General features: G+C 53.2%; 3 protein-coding genes across 9 annotated transcripts in view; 1 reads left to right on the forward strand and 2 right to left on the reverse strand.

The window, feature by feature from the left end:
- The window catches only part of PITPNM2 (phosphatidylinositol transfer protein membrane associated 2), a 139,927-nt gene extending 133,263 nt beyond the window's left edge, over nucleotides 1–6,664 (forward strand). For all 4 annotated transcript variants that reach the window (XM_050906730.1, XM_050906731.1, XM_050906733.1 and 1 more), the window contains 7 exons: nucleotides 236–352; nucleotides 1,111–1,227; nucleotides 1,616–1,764; nucleotides 2,454–2,603; nucleotides 2,692–2,875; nucleotides 4,173–4,301; nucleotides 5,168–6,664. In XM_050906730.1, coding sequence (XP_050762687.1) covers nucleotides 236–352; nucleotides 1,111–1,227; nucleotides 1,616–1,764; nucleotides 2,454–2,603; nucleotides 2,692–2,875; nucleotides 4,173–4,301; nucleotides 5,168–5,512 — 1,191 coding nt within the window. In that variant the 3' untranslated portion in view covers nucleotides 5,513–6,664. The remainder of the gene's footprint in view (nucleotides 1–235; nucleotides 353–1,110; nucleotides 1,228–1,615; nucleotides 1,765–2,453; nucleotides 2,604–2,691; nucleotides 2,876–4,172; nucleotides 4,302–5,167) is intronic.
- A 3,103-nt stretch (nucleotides 6,665–9,767) lies between these two features.
- On the reverse strand, nucleotides 9,768–15,922 carry ARL6IP4 (ADP ribosylation factor like GTPase 6 interacting protein 4). 3 transcript variants are annotated; one of them, XM_050906371.1, is made up of 6 exons: nucleotides 15,867–15,922; nucleotides 13,818–14,020; nucleotides 13,108–13,443; nucleotides 12,510–12,627; nucleotides 11,048–11,117; nucleotides 9,768–10,832 (listed from the first exon to the last, which is right to left on the reverse strand). In XM_050906371.1, the coding sequence occupies exons 2-6, from the start codon at nucleotides 14,005–14,007 to the stop codon at nucleotides 10,776–10,778; spliced, it is 771 nt and encodes a 256-aa protein (XP_050762328.1). In that variant the 5' UTR covers nucleotides 14,008–14,020; nucleotides 15,867–15,922; the 3' UTR covers nucleotides 9,768–10,775. The 3 variants fall into 3 exon arrangements, with proteins under 3 accessions (XP_050762328.1, XP_050762329.1, XP_050762327.1); XM_050906372.1 differs by lacking the exon at nucleotides 15,867–15,922 and having other exon boundaries at nucleotides 13,893–15,028; XM_050906370.1 differs by lacking the exon at nucleotides 15,867–15,922 and having other exon boundaries at nucleotides 13,818–15,027.
- Nucleotides 15,923–15,955: 33 nt separating this feature from the next.
- OGFOD2 (2-oxoglutarate and iron dependent oxygenase domain containing 2) lies at nucleotides 15,956–24,034 on the reverse strand. 2 transcript variants are annotated; one of them, XM_050906368.1, is made up of 8 exons: nucleotides 23,912–24,034; nucleotides 23,770–23,826; nucleotides 21,546–21,656; nucleotides 20,448–20,547; nucleotides 19,723–19,725; nucleotides 19,194–19,318; nucleotides 18,447–18,704; nucleotides 15,956–17,771 (listed from the first exon to the last, which is right to left on the reverse strand). In XM_050906368.1, exons 1-8 carry the CDS (start codon nucleotides 24,032–24,034, stop codon nucleotides 17,496–17,498), a joined length of 1,053 nt encoding a protein of 350 aa, XP_050762325.1. In that variant the 3' UTR covers nucleotides 15,956–17,495. The 2 variants fall into 2 exon arrangements, with proteins under 2 accessions (XP_050762325.1, XP_050762324.1); XM_050906367.1 differs by lacking the exon at nucleotides 19,723–19,725.
- Between the last annotated feature and the right edge of the window lie 293 nt (nucleotides 24,035–24,327).

Here is a 24,327-nt window from a genome sequence, read left to right on the forward strand (position 1 = left end):
GCTGCAGGCTTTGCTAGTTCAGAAGAGACCACTTGTCCTTGCAATTAAGGGAGCAGCCTGTAAAACCTGCAAGCTGACAAGCCAAACGCCCAGCAGGCAAACTCAGGCCGTCTCTGTCCAGGCGTTGTCCTTACTCAGCGCTGGCTCGGGAGATGCAGAACAGCGTGGGCAGGAGGAGGAGGGGGGGGTCACTGCACAAGTGGCTGATATCTTGATGGGATCTGTCCTCCCGCAGGTGATGAGGCACGAGAACTCGAGCGTTCTGGAGCTGGATGGGAAGGAGGTGTCTGTCTTCACCCCCTCCAAGCCCCGCGAGAAGTGGCTCCGCAAGAGGACACACGTGAAGCTCCGGGTGAGGGTGGTTTTGGGGCTGCCTTCGTGGCAGGAGGGAGTGCTGTCGTTTAGAGGGGTGTCAATTTGGGCTGCAAGAATGGCACTGAAGGCGGCCAGCATGGCACGGCTGTGTCTGTCCATGGCAGAGACGGAGGATCATGTTGCACTGCTGGTATATACTAGTGATTATATCCTACCCATGTAGTCGTGAAAGAGCAACCTGAAAGATCTGTACCAGCAAGGTCTCCTCTTGGCCTTGAGTCTATGGAAAATACAGAAAGCATTGGCTGTGGGTCAGGGAAAGGGACCGAACGTCTTGCAAAGTCCAGTAATGCAAGTTCTCTGCTCAATAAATGCCCTTCGCTCCCAGGAAATGTCTCCAATTCCCGAAAGAGAGCAATTCTCTGCTAGAGCTGAAACAGTGTCAGCAAATTTCTCTGGCGGCTGTTTGTATTGCCTCTTAAATCTAAAGTGTAAGAGTTAATAGACAGTATCAGAATTGCATGTACGAACCGCCATTGAAATTGGCCCTTCAGCCACTTACACTCAAATCCACCCCATCGATGCGGGGCACAGAGTCTCACCTCTGCCACAGGTCAAGTTCTTTTCTAAAGCCGAGAGCTGTGGGTGGAGTGGAGGGAGGAAACGGCACAGAGAAACCCCCGCTCCAATTTGTCCGGTTATATTTGGCGTTTCCCTGTGAGGCTGTCCCTCGCTGCAAACTTTTTTCTTTCCTTATTCCCTGCCCCCCCCACCTTCCCCTCTTGACTTGTGCAGAATGTCACAGCCAACCACAGGATAAACGACACCATCGCTAATGAAGATGGGCCCCAGACCTTAACTGGAAGGTTTATGTACGGTCCATTAGATATGGTCACGCTCACAGGAGAGAAGGTACTGTGTCTGCTATGGGGGTTGCGCACCGTGTGGTGAAAAGCGTGGGGGACGGGGACAGAGGTGGTGCTGGTCGGTGCTCTTTGGTCCCTGACAGGGTTTGCATCCTGACCCTTTGCGTCTTGGCCAGGTTCCCCAGCTCAGACTTGTGTGGTGCCTCCTGCCAGGAACGGTGTTCCTCAGGGAGGTCTTCACCACCGAGGCCGGGTTTCATTCCAGCATCCTGATGTTTGGGTTGCTTCTCAGATCTGTAAAGTGCAGAGGGTGGAAGCAGGACCCAGCTCTGCTGCCGTCCAAAGGGGCTTGGGTGGAAGGTCCCTGTGCTTGGCCTCTTCTACTCGCCTGCGTCTTTGATGCTGTTGTTGACCCAGCCTTGCTGTCTTCCCAGGTGGACATTCACATCATGACCCAGCCGCCGTCGGGAGAGTGGGTTTACTTTGACACAGAGATCAGCAACAGCAGTGGCAGGATTTCTTATGTCATCCCTGAGAACCGGCGCCTGGGCATTGGCGTGTACCCTGTCAAGATGGTGGTCAGGTGAGGTGCCTTGGGGTGCCGGGGCTTAGTTTACAAGAGGAACAGAAGAGGAATTTGATGACTGTAGAATATGGTGCCTCCTTGCGGGGCAGCTCTGCTTGTTGGGTAGGTTCCAGAGCCTGGTTTGCCAGCAAGAGGGACAAAGCCATTTGTACTGTACAGCTGTAAGAGGAAGATCCACGTTTGATTCTGACTCCTGCATCATCAACAGCATGGTAATTGAGCTCCCATTGCAGGAGCAGGCCTTCTGCACCACAGACGTATGGCCTCGCGGTCATCTGCAAAAGTGCACGACTGAGCATATTTTAAAGACCATAAACTTGTCCTTGAGGGACGGAACTTTGTACTCGTGATAATTCACAGCCCAGGGGCTCCAGCTCAGCTCCAGTTGCTGGTGTTGAGCTCTGCAAGGGGGAGGAGGGGAGCATCTTCTCAGTGGTGAACCCACCAGTGGTTTTCTGAGGCTATTTTTTTGAGTCACTGACACCAGGGCTCCAGAGTACTATTTCCATCCCCACTTTAACAGAGAGGCCCTCATGCAGTGCCCATCACTGCTGTAACTGAGGGTGGCATCACTGTGAGAGCCTTTGGGCCAGATTTGGGTGCTGCTTTGGGCTTGTGATGCTCTGCAGGACTCGGTGGTACCTTCTGAATGTCTTGATGCCTATAAGTACCTGCATCCCTTTCAGAGGCGACCACACGTATGCAGACAGCTACATCACGGTCCTGCCGAAGGGGACGGAGTTTGTGGTGTTCAGCATCGACGGCTCCTTTGCAGCTAGCGTATCCATCATGGGCAGCGACCCCAAAGTCCGCGCCGGAGCGGTCGACGTTGTAAGGTCAGCGGCAGGGGCTGGGGCAGTCGGTTTGTTTTACGGTGGCGTTGCTCTAGGTCTGCAACCCATTGACTTGTGGCTTTCCTTCTAGGCACTGGCAAGACCTCGGCTACCTCATTATCTATGTCACGGGCCGCCCCGACATGCAGAAGCAGAGGGTGGTAGCATGGTTAGCACAGCACAACTTCCCCCATGGGATCGTCTCCTTCTGCGATGGGCTCGTTCACGACCCGCTGCGGCACAAGGCCAACTTCCTGAAATCCCTCATCACAGACGTAAGCCTGGGTCTGCTGAAATATGACCGTGGCGTGGGTTTAGATTGCTCCTTGTCCAATTGCCCCTGTCAGGACCAGTCTCTTGGCAGCGATGTGACCCGCAGTGGAAGATTAATCTGTTCATTTTATTTTCATCCTTTTATTGCTCTACAAAAGTGTCTACGCTGTTAAATTGTGTCTGCTCCGCTCTGCACTGCTCCATTTCATCACTGGTCCTTCCAACACCAAATGCCTCATGAAACAGAGGCAGCAGTGCCTCCCCTTCCCCACACATGCACTTTTTTCACCTGTGTGGTGGCTTTCTGGCCGCCCGTGGTGTAACCAGCAGGTCTGAGAAGGCACGGAGCTGCTGCAGAAATGGCCTTGCACCACCCAGCCTTGATGGGAGACTCCACAGAGCATCTTCCCAAGCGTTCGACCCCAGGGAGGTCTTAACGACGCTCAGCCCAGAGCCTCAGAAAAGCTCCACATAAAATAAGGTTTTCTCTGTCTGGCAAGCGGAGGAACTGCCAGTGTCCCGAGCACTTGTGCCCGGCCTTGAATAGCAGGGAAAGCCCCTCGTTAACTCTCTTGGACTCTCGTTTCGGCCTGAGTCGCAGTGCCGGGAGCAGCTGGCCCTTACTGCCTGCTCTCCCTTGTCCTCCAGAAGAACAAGTTTGTGACCAGGGGCAGAGATTTCCTTTCCATCTCCCTGGCCTGCCTCCCACTCCGGGGGCAAAGCCGGTCTGTGGTGGCACCAGTGTCCACACCTCCCCTGCCAGCCCCTGCTTCAGCTCGCTAAGGAAAGGGTTGGCCAGGAGCTGCTCTCTGCTCGGGCGTGGAGGCAGACGAATCCCTGAAAAGCAGCATATTTTGCTGCCTGTCCCTTCTGCCTCTGCCCAGCAGAGTTAAACAGCAGTATTGCATGCGGCAGCATGGCTGGCTGAGGGGAACGCTCCCTGCTAATGATTACTGCGCGGGGGGTTGCAAACCGCTCCTCTCCCCCAGTGACAAGCAGGCAGTGAAGTGTGCGGCATCCCTGCCCCCCCACAGCCCTCAAGGAAAGGCTGTGGATCAGCAAGCAGAGATCTGCTTTCGTATTGCTGTTACTCCTCTTGTTCTGGCCTGTAAACATCCCCAGCTCTGTTAATTAGCACTTTGCACAGCAGTGCGTTATCCAGCTGGGAACTTACATAAGTTATTGACCTGAGAGTCTCACAAATGCTATTTAAAAAAAAAAAAAAAAAAAAAGCCCTGCCTGTTGAGCAGCACGGGGTGCCCATATGTTCTGACCGCATGTTGCTTTCTCTCCCCGTAGCTCCACATGAGGATCCATGCGGCATATGGATCTACTAAGGACATCTCTGTGTACAGCTCCATCAGCCTCCCGCCCACGCACATCTACATCGTTGGCCGACCCACCAAGAAGCTGCAGAGCCAGTGTCAGGTAGGAGCCAGCTTCTCTGAGCCCTGGAGGTGCTGCCAAGGGCCTCCCATGGGAGGGCGATGGGAAGTTGGTCATCTTAAGACTGGTGCTGAGTGTGTTCGTCAAGAGGACAGGAACTGTCCCACATATCAGGACTGTCGTGGTTTAACCCCAGCCGGCAGCTAAGCACCACGCAGCCGCTCGCTCACTGCCCCCCCACCCCTGGGATGGGGGAGAGAATCAGGAAAAAAACCTCGTGAGTTGAGATAAAGACAGTTTAATAGGACAGAAAGGAATGAAAAACAATGATAATGATGATGATAATAATATGACAATAGCAATACTAAAAGAATTAAACTGTACAAAGCAAGGGGTGCACAATGCAATTGCTCACCACTCGTTGACCGATGCCCAGTTAGTTCCCGAGCCGCGATCCCCCCTCCCAGTTAACTCCCCCCAGTTTATATACTGGGCATGATGTCATATGGTATGGAATAGCTCTTTGGCCAGTTTGGGTCAGCTGTCCTGATGTGTCCCCTCCCAGCTTCTTGTGCCCCTCCAGCCTTCTTACTGGCTGGGCATGAGAAGCTGAAAAATCCTTGCCTTAATATAAACACTACTTAGCAACAACTAAAAACATCAGTGTGTTATCAACATTATTTTCCTACTAAATCCAAAACACAGCACTATACCAGCTACTAGGAAGAAAATTAACTCTGTCCTAGCCGAAACCAGGACAAGGACCCATCACATCCGTCTCAGTTGTTCCATGTCTTGCACGTCACCCCGGAGAACCTGGCACAGCAAACACGTTTGGCTGCCAGTGGCTCTCAGGGAAATGTGTCCCATCCCTCTAACGCCTGCCCTCATCCCTCTTTGTCTCGCAGTTCATCACGGAGGGGTACGCAGCCCACCTGGCCCAGCTGGAGTACAACCACCGCTCGCGCCCCGCCAAGAACACCACGCGCATGGCGCTGCGGAAAGGCAGCTTCGGGCTGCCCAGCCAGACCGAGTTCCTGCGCAAGAGGAATCACTTGCTGCGGACCATCTCCTCCCAGCCTTCGGCCACCAGCGGCAGCGCCGGCCACCGCCCCGAGCGCACCCAGAGCCAGTCCGACAGCGACAAGGAGAGGGACAGGGAACGCAGCCAAAGAAGCATGAGCATCGCCACGGGGTGCTGGGGCCGGAGCGCAGCATCCCGGCTGGAGTCTGGCCTCTTGGGGCAGAAGTAGGCAGGCCAGAGCCAGCGACTGTCGGCTGCAGCCACCGGAGGAGAAAACAAAAGGGAAGAGGGACGAGGCCGGCGTTACAGGCTGGAAGGGTAAATATGGTGCTACTCTAATAACATCATGGTATTCTGGGAAGAGACGGGATGTTTCCCACGCAGAACGTGCAGGCCTTGCAGCGGGAGCGTCAGGTTTGTGCAGCATGAGCCCAAGGAACAGCTGGAAATTGGGGGGAAAAAGTCTCCAGGTCAAGATCGCGCTCTCTCCTGCCTCCTCTTATCCAGGTTTAGTGACTGTAAATACGTGCCTCCTCGCCTTGTTAGCCATCGCTCCGATACGCGTGACCGAGTGCTGTCCTCAGAGCCACAGGAACAGGGGATGAGGCTGGGGGAACTTGTTCTTGGTTGTCCCAGGAGTCAGACGGAGGTGCTCTGCCGGTGCCGACACGGGGCGGGTTTGGGGCTCGATGAGCGTGCTGTTTCCCCGGCACAGACAGCCCCAAGCGAGGGATTTGTGGTGGGCTGTGCCAGGCAGAGCAACCGAGAGCTTTACCTGTACAAAGAGCTTCAAGTTCAGCCACTTTCTCAAGGAGTACGTGCAGTGGCAAAGCATAAAGATGTATCGATGCTGTTGGTAGAGGCAGAATGTCGGCAGATTCACGCCCAAGAAAGTGGGGTCGTTATTGTTATTACTGTTATTTTTTTAAAGAGACCTTTTAGAAGCCGATGGAATTTAATGGGTTGACCTATTAAAAGAGGAATACAAGCTATTTTGTTTGAGCTGTTACAAACCTCAGACACTTAATTTGCTGTTAAAGTCTCCAAATATTCTTGCTATATATTATTTCCAAAAGTAACCACCGTATATTTGGAAGCAGCTGAAGGCACTCAGCAGCTAGATTGCATTGCAGTTCTTCTCATCCAAGTGCAGGGTCTGACTCTCTCAACACCCACCTCCGAGACGTTTTCTTCTTCCCAGGTTCTCTCCAAGTTCAGTAGCAGCTTTCATGGGAACTAGACTCGCTTCTTTTACCTGTAGTTACTGAACTGTAAAACCTCATTGTTTTTTGCACTGATGATTTTTAGAATGGAAACCTGTTACCATCTCATGTAGCTACACCTAACTGTTTGTAGTGCATGACAATGAAATATTGCTAAGCCAGGGTGTGTGTGTATATATATACATATATGCATATACATATGCACACACACATATATATATATGTATATGTATATATTTAAAAAAAAAAAAAAAAATCTGTGCAGAAGTTTTTCCAGCAGTAAGGAGACTGTAAGGAAGTGTGCCAACAACGTCAGGCAACCTTAAGAAAAGGCCATATCTTAATTTTCCCGGTGTGTTTCTCAGTGGATGTGCCTGAGCTGATGGTTTGTGTGCTGCTGGAGCGAGCCGGGGCCGGGTGCGTGGCAGAGGGGAGCTGCCGGTGCGCAGGGCGAAGCGCGCTCGCTGCTTGCTGGCACCCCCGGCGACACGGGGACGTGCGCGGTGCACGGCACAGGAGTGGGAGCGCGTCGCTCTGCAGCGGCGGCGGCGGCGAACAGTGCCTAGAGCGAGGGCTTGCCAAAAAGCCCCTTAGTCCTGTTCCTCCCGGGTCAGCCCGGCCCCGGCGAAGGGCCCGGTTCCCTCCTTGCACACACCTCCCGGGGCGGAGGGGCATCCACCCCGAGGGATCCGGGGCGCCCATTTACAGACTCCAGTTGGCCTCTTCACGTGGAGATTTTATAGTCCTACTGAGCTCCCCGACGATATGTAACCCTGCTTTCCCCCACCACACTTTCCTGTCTTTATATCACTTTCTACTTATGAGGATCTTATTTATAACAAAGAATTTTTTAGACTGGCTGCTTCATTTTATTAACTGTTTCAATATGAAGTGCAGGACGGCCGCACTGAGATACACAGCACTGTGAACGCTGCTCTGCTTATTGGCTCTGGGCCACGGTAGGCAAAGCTAACTCATCAGACATCCAAGGTAGATCTCACGTGTTCGTGGCACTGGAGGGTCGAAGCGGAGGCAGAGGAGGGACAGTGCTGAGCTGCCGACGGCGTCCGAGCCGGTGGAGCGCTCAAACCCAACTGCCCGCCCGCCGCCCAGTGCTTCTCCCACGTCTTGCAGCCTGACTGCAAAACGTTTAACCACTTCTCTTTGATAATTATTCAGTTACAGAATGTATCCGATTACTTTTGTTACCGAAAACTGACTTCCCTTTCTGCCAGCTCAGCTTAGCTCTCTCTGAATGTACATCCAGAGCTTACTGGGTTTAAAAACAATGTGAATTGTCCCAGCTTTTCGCTCGTTGAATGTTGTATCAAACAGATGCCATCTGAGTAGGAAGCCAAGCCACAATCCATCCCGTGAAGTCACCAAACCACAAAATAATTTCTGCAAATTTGGATATGGCCTTTGCAAAATTCAGCTTCCCTCCAAGTCCACCACCAAGGCATGATCTGTACATTTTCCAATGGTGACGAGATGGTCACATTTTCTTATGTGTAGATAGTGTAAAACAGAGGCGAATGTAAATGTTCAACGTAAAAAGTGGATATATAAAATTGAAAGTTATTTATTTATGTAGAGGAAAAAAAATGTCTGGAGGGACTGGAACCTTCAGGGTTTATTAATATTTAAAAATGTAGCTTTTTGTTTCAGGCATTATGTACAAAGCAATTATTTTATGGACCAAGTTTAACGTAACTGTCAATGAATGCAGAAGTGCAATATTATACTCACCTCTCCATCACTTCATGTTTTCAACAGCTACTAACCAGTTAGACTGACAATCATAGCACCTCCGTCCTCATCCTTTGTTGAGCTTCTTGAAACTTGCCCGGGTCCTTTCCCTGGCCCCCCATCTGTTGCCATTGTACGGATCCAACACGGAGAAGCAATTGTAGAGCAGGACCTTTATTGCTGCAATAATACCAGATGAGGTGGGTGTAGTTACCAGGGAATATGCCAATAAGTTTTTCTCAGTCCATCGTAGTCTGCATCAGTCTATCCTCAGCCGCCCCCATCTGGCACTCATCTATCTGAAGCAAAGATCAACGTGCTACTCACTCAAAGAACAATAGCAATAGTTTAACTCTGTGTTTATAACCTGTTTGTTCCGAGCTGTTTTGGAGAGCAATGCATGTGACCCGATGCCTTTCCACGTGTATGGAAGAGGATCCGTTTGGATGCAGCGAGGGAAAGATGAATGTAGATTCCATCCTTACTAAAGGGGCACTGTCAGGTTACAGACCTAATTTCTCTCTGTTACAAATAACTTGTTTGCTTCGAAACGAAAGAATATGAAGTTTCTTGTACTCCTCCCTGGCGCCGTTGTCTGGGCAGCCGTCGGCGTGACCGGCGACAGTCGCGCCGCTTCTGCTGCAGCCCATGTCCTCTTCTCGCACACTAGCACAATACAGCCCGTGCTGCGCAGGCTGCCTCGGTCTTTTTTGGTTTGGTTTGGTTTTTTTTTTTTTTAAATTGTTTCCATGGGAATCCAACTCTGCTGTGGAGCTCAGATTTTTTATAAAAAGCAGCTTTTTGTATTACTGCACTACGGGCCAGACTTTCTACCTGACGCTGTCCCTTTAAAGTCTTTTAAAAATAAAAAGAGGAGCCCGTGCATTCCCTCCGAGTTGTTTTCCTGGGTTTGCTAGATCACGCAGTCAGATGAGGCGAAATTCTAATACCAAAAACGTTTACAGTGTCCGATACGCGAGCCGAGAGCAGTAACTAGCCAAAGGGTTACTAACAAACTCCCGCTCCGCCCAGCAGCCGCTGTGCTTGCTGTAGCAGCCCCTTCTTCAGGTATCGCCACCGTTTGCTGCATTTCCTATTAGTTCTAGAAGCCTTACGGTCCCCTCCCTCTCCTCGGCACCCTCTGCCTGTTGATACCCTCGACTGTCAATTTTATATTCCGACGATGTTAGTTGTATTTTATTTATAAAAAATTGCTTTAGGGGTAACAGACGTGTGTGTGGGGAACCACCGGAGGGCATGCCCGAGGGCGCCGGCAGCCACGCCGGGTACGCCCCTGTGTGTACAGTACCGTGCCGATGACTCGCTTGTGTGTGACAAACCTTCTGTACAACTTCCTTCTCCTCCTTGCTGTTAGTGCATCGTTCCAATGCCTGGGTGTGCTTTGTGTACAGTATCATTGTGAGTTACACAGATTAAAGAAATGGGAAGGCTCTTCTCTGTCTGCTTTTTTGGGGAGACTCTAGAAACAGACAAGTCACAAAACCCAAGACGTGAGCAGGCGCCAGTTTAATGGGGTTACAGCGACAAACAGAACGTGGAAACCCTCCGCGCAGATCAGTCCCGCAGGACCCATTTGTCCTTTAACCCATTTGTCTCTTTTTTCCCACAGTTTCTGGATTTATGGACTTTGCAGTGGGGGAAAGGCCAGCTGTTTGCTTCACAGCGGCCATGGGCACAGACCCCAAGAAGCCCAGAGCCCTAATGCTGCCCGGGGCCTGCGCCGTGGGGAAGGGACACAAGTGGCATGCAGGAACAGACAGCGAGGCAAAGCCACCCCTCTGCAAGTCACGCCTGCCCGCACCCCAGTGCAGCGCGCCAGGTCTGTGCTTCCCCCAGTGCTGCCCGATGAGATGAAGCTGCAGAAAGGCTGAGTTAAAGCCCCTGGGGCACGGCGCAGGGAGGCACGCGAAGGCGCAGAGGAGAGCTGCAGCCGGAGCAGAGCCACGCAGCGGCACGGCTGCTCCTCTCCGGGCGGGGTGGGCGAGTGCGAAGGGCCCGCGAGCCTGCAGCACCGGGTAAGCACGAGGCATGCAGATCCAGCAAGGAAGGGGCCACGAGCAGCCCCTGAAGGGAAAAGGGGGCAGCCAGCTGCGTATTTTGCAGCCCTGATACACACCCTAGCCTGGCCACAGCACTGGCTCCTGCCCGCCAAAGCCCAGAGCTGAAGGGCAGCAGCACCTTGAGGTGCTCAGCACCAGCGAGCTTGTTTCCTGGGTGCTGCTGAGCTCCTCCGGCCTCGAAAGGGGCATCGGGGCAAGCAGGTCTAAGTGCGTTACAGCCACGCTGGCCCCAGTCAGGAGAGGGAGGGGAGAAGCTGTTTACTGGGAGATGAACCATTAGTGTCGCTCTCCTTCCCAGTCAATAACTTACAGAGCGGCTAGAAACTGCCCCTGGGGAAGCATTTTGACGCGGTGCTGTCTGCATGGTCCAGAGACAGGCTCACGCCTGGGCTGGCGCCGGCAGCAGGACGGGCTCCCGGCACGGCTGGCGTTCGCGTGCTCACTGCAGCATCCCCGTCCTGACCTGGAAGGCCAGCCCGTCCCCCCGGGTGGCTTGCTGTGAAGGGAGAGATATGGGCGCTCGCAGCATCGCCTGCCCAAGGATGAAGGACCCCCAGCACCCACCCCCAGGGGCCCCTGTGGAGCTGCCAGGGCTCGCTTTGCCCTGGTAGAGTCAGCGGGATCCCCAAGGTGGCAAGACAATGCCTCCGGCTGCAGCGGTTCCCCGGCTGCACCCACCAGCAGCTCATGCTGATGGCAAGTCCCCACTACCTTGTTAATCTCCTTGTGTCTCTCCTTGGTGACGATTTCTTCTAGTACTTCTCCGTCTCCCTTAATAAGCCTGGAAGACAAGCACAGGCCCACGAGCCGTGACGGCTACTGGCAAGTCCCCACCAGCCACACCGTTCCTGAGCCACAGAAGGCGCTGACCCCCCCACCCCGAGGGCTGCTGTTGTGCCCCAGCTCAGGCATGCAGCCACCAGCTCCCTCTCAGCGGTACGTGCCCAGGACCAGGCGCTGGGCTGATGCACCTCTAGGCGAGGCCAGCGATGACCTACCCCTGAAGTTGCATTACGTGACCTTTTTTTGGCCGTATCAAGCTTAAATAGCACGGCAGGCTTTTCCATCGCTCTTGTGGGATTAATGTCACCATGCTGCAGGTGTGGTCCCCTGAGAAATCAGCATCCCCGCTGCATGGGCCAGCCATCCCTGCCCCTGGGCTGTAGGCACTGTCTGCTGTGTGCAGAGCTAGTCGTGCTTGCACACGGCAGGAGAAAACTCGTAATAAAAGCATCTCCTGCCACCCCACCACCTGCAGGCTTCGCTGTCAACAGCAGCGGCCCCAATCCCTGCAAAACCTCTTCCTTTTTTCACACAGAGTTCAGGTCTGGTCCTAGCTGCCCCAGGAAACCGCAGAGCCATTCAGAAACAGGAGCCAGTTTGGGCCTGAAAGGCAGCCAGACCGGGGAGCATCTTGCTGAGCAAATTCCAAGCAGTGTCGGAGGCGGCTCACACCTCCAAACACGAACAGAAATTTAATTGTCTTCATTACGTGCCTTACAGGGAACCGACCTTTGTTCCACACCTCCCTGAGCCCCGCAGGCTGCCTTCTATTTTAAGACTGGACTTGTCATACCCAATTCTCTTCAGCATGATGTTTTCTGCTTGCTGAGAAGATGCAGTTTATTAAAAACTGGGTCATTTCTATTTGGCAGCTAAACGAACTTCGGTTTGATTGTTGTCTGTAACCCCAAGGGGCACACACTCCCTCCTCACTTGCACCCGGGTGCTAACCGGGGCCGAGTGCTTCGGAGCTGAAAGGCAAGCGCATGAAGCGGTGGGGTGAGGAGGTGTCAGTCACCCCTCTGGTTCCTGTTCTGCCCCCGGTTGCGGAGTCCCATTTAATGGGGACAAGCTGAACTCTTCAGAGCGCGAGGAACAAACCTTCTGCCCCCAGCAGCAGCGTGCTCTGGTGTCTGCATCCCACAGCCCCCTGCCCCTTGCATGGAGGGCCAGCACAATTCGATAATTTGGTGTCAAACACGTCCCTTTCTGGGTAAGTTACAGCGGGTCGGATGGAAGGGGACCTGCGAGGGATCGGCCTTTGCTGCTGAAGGGGACCTGGGTCCACGCATGGTACTGCAGTGCCGTGGACAGGCTTCCTCCGGGACTCCAACCCACACAACACGGATGGGGATGGACAACCTGCCTCCCTCTTCCCCAGGGATCATACCTTGTTCTCCCTGTTTCAGGATCCACGACTCTCCTTATGATACTCTGCCTTGCATCCCATTCTTCCTTTGTCATTGGCTTCATAGCCTGGATTCGGGATTTTTGTTCGTCTGTCAAAACTGGAATGCATCAGTTAGAGCTGTGCTCGTGGGGCCGGCTCCTGGCTGAGGGGCACAGCACCACGCCTGACATGAACGGACACGCATGCCACACCAGTTTCCTGGCGGTACTCGGGGTTCAGTGATGAACCACGCAAAGGAAGGGCCGCTTCACGTCCCAAAGCCAGTACCAGCTTTGCCAGCGTGTTACTGCTGACCGTGACCTTCCGTCTGGCATCTTTGTTCCCCGCTCACATCTATAAACTACATCGAAACACTTCACAAATGACTCTCTGAATGCGGCTCCTTCCGTTTACTTGGTGTGGCTCGAAGGCGGACACGGTTCATAGGAGGGAGGAGCGTCAGGAGCTCCTCCCTGTACACAGCCCTGCTTCCCTCAGACACCTCGCGTGGGTCTCCGGAAGGGCGACACGCAAGTGTCTTTCCCCAGCACGACACGTGTCTGCCCTGGCTTCAGCAGGAGGGAAACGCCAGCGTTACCTGGTCCCGAGTCCACGAGTGACTCCTTCTGCCACTGCTCCAGCGAGGGGCCGGGCACCGCTTCTCCCTTGGCTTTCTCCTCCTTAGCCCTTTCCTTTGACTTCTTTTTTGATTTCTTCTTCATTCTCTTCTTCTTCTTCTTCTTCTTTTTGTCTTTCTGTTTTGCTCGCTTTTTTTTGCCGTGTCGCCTCTTCTTTGTTTTGGAGTCACTGTCAGTAGAGTCATCAGAAGAGGAGCTGGAGGAAGACGAGGAGGAGCCGGTGGATGAAGATGCTGTCTCAGAGGAAGAGGTACTTGCCTTCCTCTTCTTTTTATCCTTTCCTTCCTTCTTCTTTTCTGCAATATGTAAGAAGAGGTTGAGTGGAGCAGCTCTAGCCCCACGGCAGCAGGGATGCTGGTTATCCCCCTCCCAGCCTGGTTCCTTTCTTGCCTGAACAGCAAAGCCCCCAAATGCCAGGGCAAAAACCCCTCCCTGCCGACACCTTTAACACATCACGGTGAGCGGTGCCGCGCTGCCAGACCCGCACGCGGAGGGGCTGCAGGGCTCCGCACTTGTCAGAACGAGACTAAAACGGGCACAAAGCGCACGGCAAGGCGACAGACACCGACTTAGCGAAAAGCAGGGACCCTCTTCTCCCACCTGGGCTCCCTCTGCGCACCTGCCCCAGGGAAATGTGGCGACAGTGCGGGGTCGCGGGCCTTTCCCCTACCTTCCTTAGCTGCCGCTGAGCTTGACTTGTGGCTGTGAGACCCAGAGGCCGGCTTCCTCGGAGGAGAGCTGCTGCCCCGGCGCGAGTCCTTGCTGCTTTTCCTCCTTTTCTTCTCCTTCCTCTCCTGTCTGCTCCGAGAATTGCTTTTGCTCCTGCTTCGCGATCGCTTCCGAGACTGGCTGTGGGCCATTGTGCGTCAGCCCCTGGAGGGAACGGGTTACATCAGTGCCACGGGGGAGATCACCCTCGCTCAGCGACAACACGGCCGGCAGCCCCAAAAACCTTAAATCCAACCCTGAGCCAACCAGCCCTGGAAGACCTGCTCCTGTTAAACTCCCTCTCTGCTCACGCCCGCTCTCGCTGAGCTCCCACCGCGCAGGGATAGGTCGGGGTTACCCATCGCACAGCCGTGGCCAAACCGAATTTCACCAACCCACAAAACGGAGCCCTCAGGGGAGAGCTGGGGCCGCGCAGGGACAGCACTGCTCTCCCTGGGCAGCCCTCGCCCGCCTCGAGACAACCATCTCCAAGCAGGTTCGGCGTGAAACCTCCACCAGGCTTTTCCCCGCGCTTCTCGCGTTTGTCCCTAGACATGATGACTAAGAGAGAATCGGGCTGATCCCCGCCGGGGTCGGGGTTTGCAGGCAACGCTGTGCCCCACGGCCACGGGGACAATCCCCAGCAGCTACGGGCCGTGACCGCCCCACGGGGCTGGGAGCCATGGGAAGGACGCTGCACCTGCAGACGGACGCCGGCAAGGTACGATGGATGCTGCGGCAACCGTCAGCAGAACGAAACGTCCTCCCCCAAGCTGAACACGAAGTCAATCACCCCATTATTTAAAACGCTGAGAGCAGGCGCGAGCCAAGGGGAGGAATGAATTTTTAATATTCCAATTTGCTTTTAGAAAACAGATTATGCATTGAGCTGGCATCCCCGTCCATCAGCCCGACCAGCTGCCAGCAGCCACAGGCCAGAGACGGCATGATATATGCTCTCATTAATTTAAAAAACAAACTGGCACCGTCGGCAGAGCAGTATCTGGGAAATGCTTTCTCGCAGCCACCTTCCAACTACTGCATTTAATTAATTGCATGTTTACCACCTCGACGTTCCCAAGCGGCGATTCGCTCCCAAGTGAATGAGACCTTTGATTGATTTCCAAACGGAAATTTCAATCAGAGAAAAAAAAAAAACAAACCCAAAACAATTAATGACATGCAGGGAAGTTTCTGAGGATGGGAGTCCTTCATCGCCACGTGCCCAACGCCCGTCCCTCACACCAGGGCCTTGCTGGCAGGACGGCGTTTGGGTCTCGCGTCCGCCGGACCCGCTTGGATACAACCATGGCAACAGGGCCAACGGCTGCGGAGCTGGGTGCAGACAGGAGCATCCCGGCGAGCCCAGGGCGACGCCGCGGGAAGGGGACGAGCCCCGAATCCATCACGGCAGCACCCCAGGCTGGCTGCGCCCCAAAGCTGGGGTCTCGCCTCCGCTTTGCCACCAGGTTCGTGGCCACAGCGGGGCGGCTGCTCCTGCCCACCCGGCTTCGCCCAGGCCCGGCCCTGCCGCAGCTGGAGGAGCAGCCCCTTCCCTCTCGCCTCAACACAGGGTGCCTGCGGCATGCTGGCCCTTTAAGAGCTCAGCATGAGGTGTGCTGGCCCTCTAAGAGCTTAGCACAAGGTGCACTAGCCCTTTAAGAGCTCAGCAAGAGGTGTTCTGGCCCTTTAAGAGCTTAGCACAAGGCGTGCTGACCGTTGAAGAACCTGCGCAAGGTGCACTGGCACTTTAAGAGCTCAGTACTAGGTGTGCTGGCCCTTTAAGAGCTCGGCTCAAGGCGCGTCGCCTTTAAGAGCGCGGCCCCCGTGTGTCCGGCTCTTTAACAGCCCCCCCCACCATCGCGTGCCACCGCAGCGCGCATGCGTATGCCCCACCACCACTACCACCACCACCACCCCCCCACCACCCCCGGTGCCCTCAGCCAGCTCGGCCGCTCCGGCCTGGCCCCGCCGCAGGTAAGAGGAGGGAGAGGAGGAGGGAAGGACTCACCGCGGCGGGGCCGGGCCGGGCCCCGCACCGCCCCGCCGGCACCGACCGGGGCACCCGCCGCCGGCTCCGCGCTGGCCTCCCCCCCCACTTCCGGCCGCCGTGCGCGGGGCCGGCCGGCAGCTGAGCCGCACTCTTTGGTTCCGGGGTCCGCCGGGCCTGGGCTGGTCTCGCGCTTTAGCTTAATTTTTTGGGCCTAATTCAGGCGCAGGTAGGAAGTGCTAACGTTTTCTGCTGAAGGAAATGAAGACTTCATGACTGAGTTTCTTGATACCAGCCCTTTGGCTCCGTGCACAAATACAACGGCCGGTTTCCCTCCAGAGATGCAATTTTGATGGATTTTGCTAACGAAAAGCTAATCAGCGCTGTGTGCCAACGGCATCCCCAGCCAAAATACAGCGGATCTGCTGGGAAGGCTTAAATCAGCACCCTTTGTGCGAGCTGTACCTGCTCACATTCAGCCTTTCACAATTATCGATGATGCAAAGTCCACATGCTGTAATTATTGCAGTCGAATAAATGAATGAAAAAAGCCCCTTATAAATGCAGTGGCGTACGTGTATATCAAATATATACAATTAATTTTCCACAGAGCCAAATGCAGCCACCAAACCAAAAGATATTTGGCTTCTTTAATTTGTTTTGTAGATGGGAGAGGCCGTGATTTCAGCCAGCCGGCAGTAAGACGGGGAAAGCGCTTGACCCTCCTAATGCATCGGCTGCCGGGGGATCCTGGTGCCAAATTAAGAAGCCCCAGGCCTGCCTGCTGCACCCAGATTGAGACGGTTATTTTATATTTTCGCTTGTTCACGTAACTAAAGGAAGGGCGTTAGATGTACGCTCTTGCCTTCCTGTGGGAAGTTTTGCTCTGTTGCAGGTGGCTCCCAGAGCTTTGTCTCTAAAGCCCGTTTCTCCTTGCTTAATAAGGTTCACAGAATCTTTGAAAGGGAAATTTCTGCTCAAAAGAGCTCGTGGAGGCCTTGAGAGATCCCCTCAGCCACCCTGTGGGATCAGCTCTCCCTATATTGTTCCTGAGGGATTTTTCTGAGCCTGGGTTAGGTAAACCTCCAGTCACGATAATTCCACGCCACTCCCAGCAGCCGGTTGTGAATCACCCGTATCTCACTTTTGAGCAGATCCTTCGCTGTCACCCAGCAACAAAAAGCTCTTCCCCTTCCCCTGGAAGAGGAGTCCCTGCGAATAGCAGAGAAGTGGGAAGCGCAGGGCTTTATTGTACCGTTCTTTTCTGTTTACAGCGGGACCCGCGACGCTGCGGTTGGCACAGAGGTCCTCACAAAGGCCAAGCAGCTTTTGGGTGTCTTCCCCGTACACTTGAAAATATGTACAGAGCCTTCACAGCGAATCAAAGCGTTAAGGCTTTCTACGTCTTCCAAGCAGTCCTCCAGCTCTCCAGCCCGAGCGTGAGCCCTGGCGAGGTGAATACCAGCTCTTTCAGCTGTCGAAGCAGCCGGCTTCCCTAACGCCAGCAGGAATGGTTTTGCATCGCTTTCCAAGGCGATAGCTACTTCTTACGTGACTCGTGCATCCATCAAAGAGTCTGTTAGTGCGGTCTGAGCGGTCAGAAAGGAGCTTTAGGCAACTTGGTCTGGAGCGATCAGGCTCTACCGTCTGCTACCACAAGGAACAGAGATTCACGGTCTCGGGCACATCGTCTTCAAGGGTTTCTGTGAACCCATCTCCAAACCCCTCTGATTCCACCAGCTCAGGTTTCTTGTTGCACATGGGGCAGAGCTGGTTGCGGATGGCAGATGATCTCATCCAAATAATGAGGTTCCAGCGTTCCCCGGAGGCAATGGGAAGCGCCCCGTGGATCTGCCCTCCTCGGTGTAACAGCCCCTGGGCTCCCACATGTTCGATCTCTAGGTACTTTGGCACGGGGGTAGGATCCTGGAACAAAGGGAGGCAGATACAGCATTACACCAGAAAGTCCCTAGCAGAACAATGCTCAAATCGTTGAAATTTTTACTTGTGACCTCTTCACCCGCAGCACCCAGTGAGCAACACGGAGAGGACTCACTGCACCTCTGAAATGCAGCCGCTTCAGCGGCGGCTTGGCAGCAGTTTAATACAACTGTTTTCCAGTAAGGCATTCCCAGTGCCAGGTCCAGAGGGAATTTAAAGACAGAGTTTCAATCAAAAAAACCTGTTTCACCAGTGTATGGGAGCTTTTATCCATCTCTTGCCAGGAGTCTCCTGGAAATAGGGGCTACAGATTTAGGTTTAAGCCTCATCCGAAATAAATTTCTTCTCTCTCTCTCTCTCAGCACCTCCCTGCTCACTATTTCAGTTGTGGAAAGACAGGCTGGTTTGTTTCACCCCAGTTTCTACTACGATAGCTGTCTCTGTCCTCTCTTTGAAGCCTGAATATTGGTAACGTGCTTGTAGCAGAAAAGGCTCCTGTATAACCAAGACATTTTAAAAAAGGGGGAAGGGACAGAGCAGGTTTGACTGTCAGAAGTGAATAATTGTTTTTTTAGAACACAGTTAATGCCTTGAAACTGGGGGGGGTGAGGAGGTAGAGGGGAACAGAATCGGGGTCCGGATTAGGAATATGCTCAGTACCTGGCTGAAATCCCCAAAGTACAAGTTGCCTTCTGTGAAGTCTTTTCCCAGTGAAACGTTTAAGGTGACTTCTGCATTGTCGTAGTGAGAGCTCAAATCCAGATCTTCGTGTAGCGAGTACTTGACGACAAACGCTTTATGGCTGTCCAGAGAAGCGCCCCCCAAGTCGGGATAAAGCAGTGCCGTTATGGGCTGCAGGTATTTTTCACGCAGGGGTGTGATGAGAGTTTCATCCATCCCAAGCTCATTTAGCAAAACCTGTCTCAAAGAGAGGAGATGGGAACAGCTGATGAACTACATCTGCTGCTTCATCAGAGCTGCTGCAGAGCTGTCCTGTTCTCTTCCAACCCTGCTGCTTGCTCAGGTAAAGAACTTTAGAGCAAAGGCTCCAGCTAAAGGCAAAAGGAGGAGGATCAAGGTGGAAAGTGATGGGGAAAAGACAGAGTAGGATGAAAAGTTGAGTGTTCTTTAAAAATTGACTCCTTGATTTAAATGTGTATTGCTTAAATACAAGGTTCTCTTTGCTCTGAGATACCAACTCCCATTCCCTTTCCCTGCATTCCCCTGCCCTTTTGTCTGTGTAACACAAATTCCCTCAACCCTTTCACTTCAAGGGGGCTGTACTCAAACTGCGCTGTGCTCAAATTACTGACATTTTGGAAGGGAAAGGAGTGCGAAGCGAGGAGGTAAACGGAGTCTGCTTGCAAACACTCCCCCTAAAGAAGCACAGGAGATAGTGAGTCCTACCCCATAGTTATTCATAGTGTTGGGCCTGCCTTTAGGCATATCCGACTGCTCAAAGTTCTCCAGCTCATCCACAAAGGCTTGGCAGAACTCCTCTGTGAACACGGGGAGTCGATAGATCCTCTTATCTGTCAAGAGAAGGGAGATACCGTTTGCTAGGGAAAATAACAGGCGAGAGTGTTCTTGGCTGTCGTGCTGTCTAGCTATACTGTGCTGGTGTCAGTGAGAACGCAGGACCCACGTGCTTCACTTCGTGCTCAGGCTGCTCGAAGGGCTGGAACCATTCTCCGGGCTCGGCTCTGGGATGTTTTTGTTGTTTTTCATGTTGGCCCCTTGTTTCCAGGCTTCCCCATCCAGTCGGGAGATCTGGCACTGATTTAAATGCCTGCTGAATGTGGCAAGGAAATGTTTCGAGAGGGTCTAGAGGGAGGGCGGTGAATCAACGGCTCATCGCAGGCAGTCTGAATACAGCCTCCTGGAAGGAGACTCAAGGTCATTTAGGGGACGTGGGATTCACTCATCCAGTGCCAACCTTCTGGGAAGAGCAGGCCTTCTGAGCTGCCTGTCAGGGCAGAGCCCTAAAGGTCTCTGTAAGGGGAGCTCAGTATCGAGGCTACAGAAGCTGAGATAAAGACAGCATGAAAAGGCTGCGTGTCTGGAAATCGTGCCTTGGACAAATCCAGGAGCCCTGCACATACACAATATTTGTGTCTTTCTTTTTGTCTCGAGAAAAGGAGGCAACTTTGCAGCTTCCCCTCTACATTTTGTCAGCATTTCTGGTAGGGAGAGAGCTTCACAGATGCCTCCAGGGAAGCTTAAAACCCAGATCTCTTTTTTAGAAGACTGAAATCTAGACTGAAACTATTTCAGCTCAGACTAACCAACAGAGATTGTCTGAAATGGTAAAGCACTTGGGGAGGGAAAACCAAGCTCCCCGGGCGAACAGTGTTCCTTCAGCAGGCTTCCCCGTGAGGTTGTGGTACAACCAAAACCCCAGCCCTGCTGCAGCTAGAGCCTCTGATGAGACATCAGCAGACTGGGATTGGAAAAAGCAGAAAACAGGATCTCATCCCGAGCGTAACTGCTGCACAATACTGCCTCTCCAGAGACTCTCGTCAAGCAGAGAATAACATCCTGTTTGTCTCAGCTGTGTACGAAATGTGAGCTATTAAAGACAGGGCTTGAAAACAGCTGTCATCACTGAAGCTGCAGTGTCACACGGGGAGATCTTTGTGGCTGATGTGTTGTTTTCTTTACCTGAGAAGGACTCGATGTAGCGCAGGAGGCCGTGGAGATGAGCATCCGGCGATGTGCAGTATCTCACAATTTCTAGAAAATCTGGGGCCAGGAATGAATCCTGGCATCAAGGGAAGGATGATAAAAATACACAGAAACACAATTAGCCTGCATAGTCTTTTACAGCCCGAGAGGGAAATGGACTTCCAGGCAGCCACAGGAAAATATGTAGAGTCTAGGGAGCAAGGCTGATTGATAGTCACACTTGGGTTACTTTTGTGGCAGGAAATGCAGAACATTACTGGTGTTTTTCTTGGTGGTTTAGGTAAGTTGCTGCTTGCTCTAGTTTGTGGGTTTCTAAGTATAACTGGCCAGATTTATTCTTAGCGGGATAGGAAAGAGCCTGGCTCACATTATGGACTCCTAACAGGTAAACACAAAGTCTTTCCTAGTAGATTTAGCATCTTGTCATGGCCTCAGCACAACAGAGTGACTATGCTCTGCTTTAAGCACTTCCCCACACAGATCATGACAGACAATGGCAGAACTTGTTACTAAAGGATCATAGAGCAGTACATCTGTGCGAACTTGTTTGTGTGTTACTGCTGATCTGTGGTAATTATCCAGCTGGGAAGTCTTGGCTCTGGCAAACACGAGGAAATTCAAAGCAGAGTAGCCCACAACAAGGGCTACCCTGCATTTGCGGCGGGGTGTATACATGCAAGCAGCCTGCTGCCCTCCTTCAGCCGACAGTAACTAGTAACTTGTCTGTGTGTTAAGCCCACGAAGGCTGATCTCTGTGGCTGTTCGTTAGACCTCACCGACCCTGCGATGCTTTATGTTTAAATTACTAATGGTATTCCGAGTTCAGTACCAGGTGCTGGTGCAGCTTCAATACAGAATGACCTTTACCTGGCTATAAGCCAGGCAGAATCTTGCCTGCAGAATATGCTATGCTGTGAAAGTTTTAAATTCAGTTTTAATATGCTACGCTTTAGTTTTAATTCAATCCAGCCTTAGCACTGTGCACAATCCCAAGGAGAAGAGGGCTTCCTACTGCAAAAATAAACTCTCAGGCAATTCCTTGGGTGCAAAATAGACTCCAAGCATACTGTCTACCTGCAGAATGTACACTTCTGGGTGTTTTCGTTTGTAGCACTTTGAGATGATGGCTTTGCGTTCCACCGACTGACGAATTAACTGTTTTCTTCTCTGCACTTCTGCCTCAATCTACAAGTAAACAATAGAGCATATTGTTAGAAAATCACAAGGGATAACTAAAACAATTCCAGGAATTTGCTCATTGTTTTAAACCAGTTATTTTTGTTCTGGGCACTTCTGGGAGACAGAGTGCATGCCTTTGCTTTTCTGTAGTCAAGACAAGTCCAATAAATATCTGAAAAGCCAAATGCCTAAGAGGGATTTGAGACACAGTCTCATTACGGATGGCTCAAAAAATAACTGAAGGCTTTCTATGGACGCGTCAAGTGGAGCTGCGAGGTTTCAGCCCTTTCAGGCATTCTGACACCTCATGAATCGCCAGCGTACGCTTTAAGAGTCTGGCTTACGTTCTGACAATATAAGCATTGTCCAAAATGAAGACATTTGCTGGGAGGGAGACAAGACTTGTCATGAAGGGATTACTGCTAAGTGTTGTGGGGACAGGCTAATCTGTCATTTCAGAGGAAACAGCTGTAACAGCAGCTGATTCAGGCAGCTCTTCCTATTTAATAATCCCCCATGAGATTAGTTTATAACATTCCGCAGCAAAAAAGGAAGGAGGGTGTGACCGGTACCCCCTGCTCCCGACCCCTGGTAATGTGGTTAGCATAACTAACGCCATTTTATAAAGGCAAGGAGCCATTCTCTGTGACCAAGCGGGTCACGTATTCGTTCCCTTTCCCTCATTATCAGGCCCTGAAGGTCCTGTGAACCAAGCAGACGAACCAAACAGATTTCTTCTTCCCCTCCCTGCCAGCCTCAAGGTTCCTGGGCGCCAGGCTGATTACTCCCTTCCTTGCTGGCCTTGAAGGTCCCAGGCACCCGGCCAGCCGGATGGTGTTGATGGCCCCGTCACAGAACAGGGAAGTGTAACGGCACCCAGAGCACTCGCTATAAAATCAAGCAGTTACAAGTCCTCAGTGGGGAACTTGGACTGGAACTGCTGCTGGACAGTGAGAGCCGTGATTCCCCCCCCATGGCCAGGGACACCTCCATCATCATCGGCTTCCTCTGAGGACTGAGTGACTCAGCGACTCATATTCTTGTCTATGATTTTTGAGTCTACATTGTGATGGTTGTATTGATACAGCAAACCATGTATTAAGATCTGACCCGATCTGCAGAGGGTCCAGGTGATTAGGAAGTTAAGTTAGGATCTAGGTGATTAGAAATTCTAAGTTAAGTTAGGATCTAGAAATCCTAAGGTAAGTTGTATTATAAATTCTGTATTACACTGCTTATTGTGCTACATTGATTCTGCTTGTAGAAATCCTGTGCCATTCTAATCATAAATACTGTGCTATACGAATCATAATATCTTGTTAAGAAAACGCAGCTTTAATTGTAACTACGATTTAGTGCCGTCACCATTCTGCCAAGAACCCCTCAAAGAACCTGTCTGTCCCCTTAGCGTCGGGTGAAACTGGAGCAGGTTGTGTGACAGATCTCTGTCCCTGGCCTGGAAAGAAACACAGATCCCTGCCTAAGGAGTGCCCTGGGGGCAGTTCTTGCAGCAGACCTCACATGAGCTCTGTAGGACCCCTGGGTGATCCCACCTCAAGGCACCCTTTAAAAATAATTGACAAAAGAAGGGATGAGGAAAGACAAACTAGAAGGGCGCTGGGAGCCAGCTGACTAAAACTAATTAGGGAGCGGCGCAGAAGGCCATTTTGACAATGTGTTGAATTACAGTATTTACTTCCAGGGTGTTGCCAGTATAAACACATCACTGACAGCATCCAGCCCCGGATTAAAGTGCCAGCAGAGAATTTTTTCCCTTCGGTCTCTGCCCAGCACCGGCTCTGATCAGGACAAGGCGCCGGGGAGCTGTGCCCCCGTTCTGTCAGGGCCAGGGCTTGTGGCTTCAGCAAGTCTCCTCGGCTCCCTCCCTTCAGCGCCACCGACCCCCGGGCCACGCGTGTGTGTGGAAATGCCACAGGTGAAGGGGGGGGGGGGATCCCCTGAGGGGAGCCGGGCTGCCGTGTCCCCTCCCCGCCGCGGGGCAGGCCCCCCTGAGGCGGGGGCTCCCCAGGTCCTCCCCGCCGTGAGGCCTTCGGTTCCCCCCAGGGAGCCGAAGCCCCCGGCCCGCTCTGACAGGCTTTACCGGCGAACCCGCGCTCACCTCCCGCACCGCGGCTCTGAAGTCTTCCTCGCTCCGGCAGCCCCGCTCCCGCAGCGCCTGCAACGCACACGGCCCGTCACCCACCGCCCGGCCTCGGCCGCCGCCGAGAGCGGGTGGGGGGTGCCCGCCGCCCCGCCGTTACCCGCCCGTGGTCGCGGCGGAGCTGTCCCTCGTCCCGGTACCGGACGTGCAGCCCGTAGCGCCCCACGAAGACGTTGTCCGAGAAGAAGCAGGCGCAGGCCAGGAACGGGCGGCCCGCGGACATGTTTCCCGCCGGCGACGGGTAGGGGCGGCGCCGGGCGCGGGTCCAGCCGCCAAACGGCTCCGCCGCGCAGCGGGGAGAGCCGCTTCCGGCCGAGCCGGCGTGAGCGAGGGCGCGTCGGCAAATTCCGAACAGGGAGAAAAACGAGGGGCGGCGAAACTTGCCCGTTTTCTCCAGTTTTATGCTTCTTTTTTTGTAATTTCGGTGGCGTCACCACGGCCGGCGCCTGCAGCGACGCCGCTTCCCCGCAGCCCCCACCTCCCCAATCCTCGTCAAGGCCCAAGCCGCACTTCCAC

This window comes from Gymnogyps californianus, chromosome 16 (genome assembly GCF_018139145.2).
Source record: "Gymnogyps californianus isolate 813 chromosome 16, ASM1813914v2, whole genome shotgun sequence".
In the NCBI taxonomy this organism is placed as follows: Eukaryota; Metazoa; Chordata; class Aves; order Accipitriformes; family Cathartidae; genus Gymnogyps; species Gymnogyps californianus.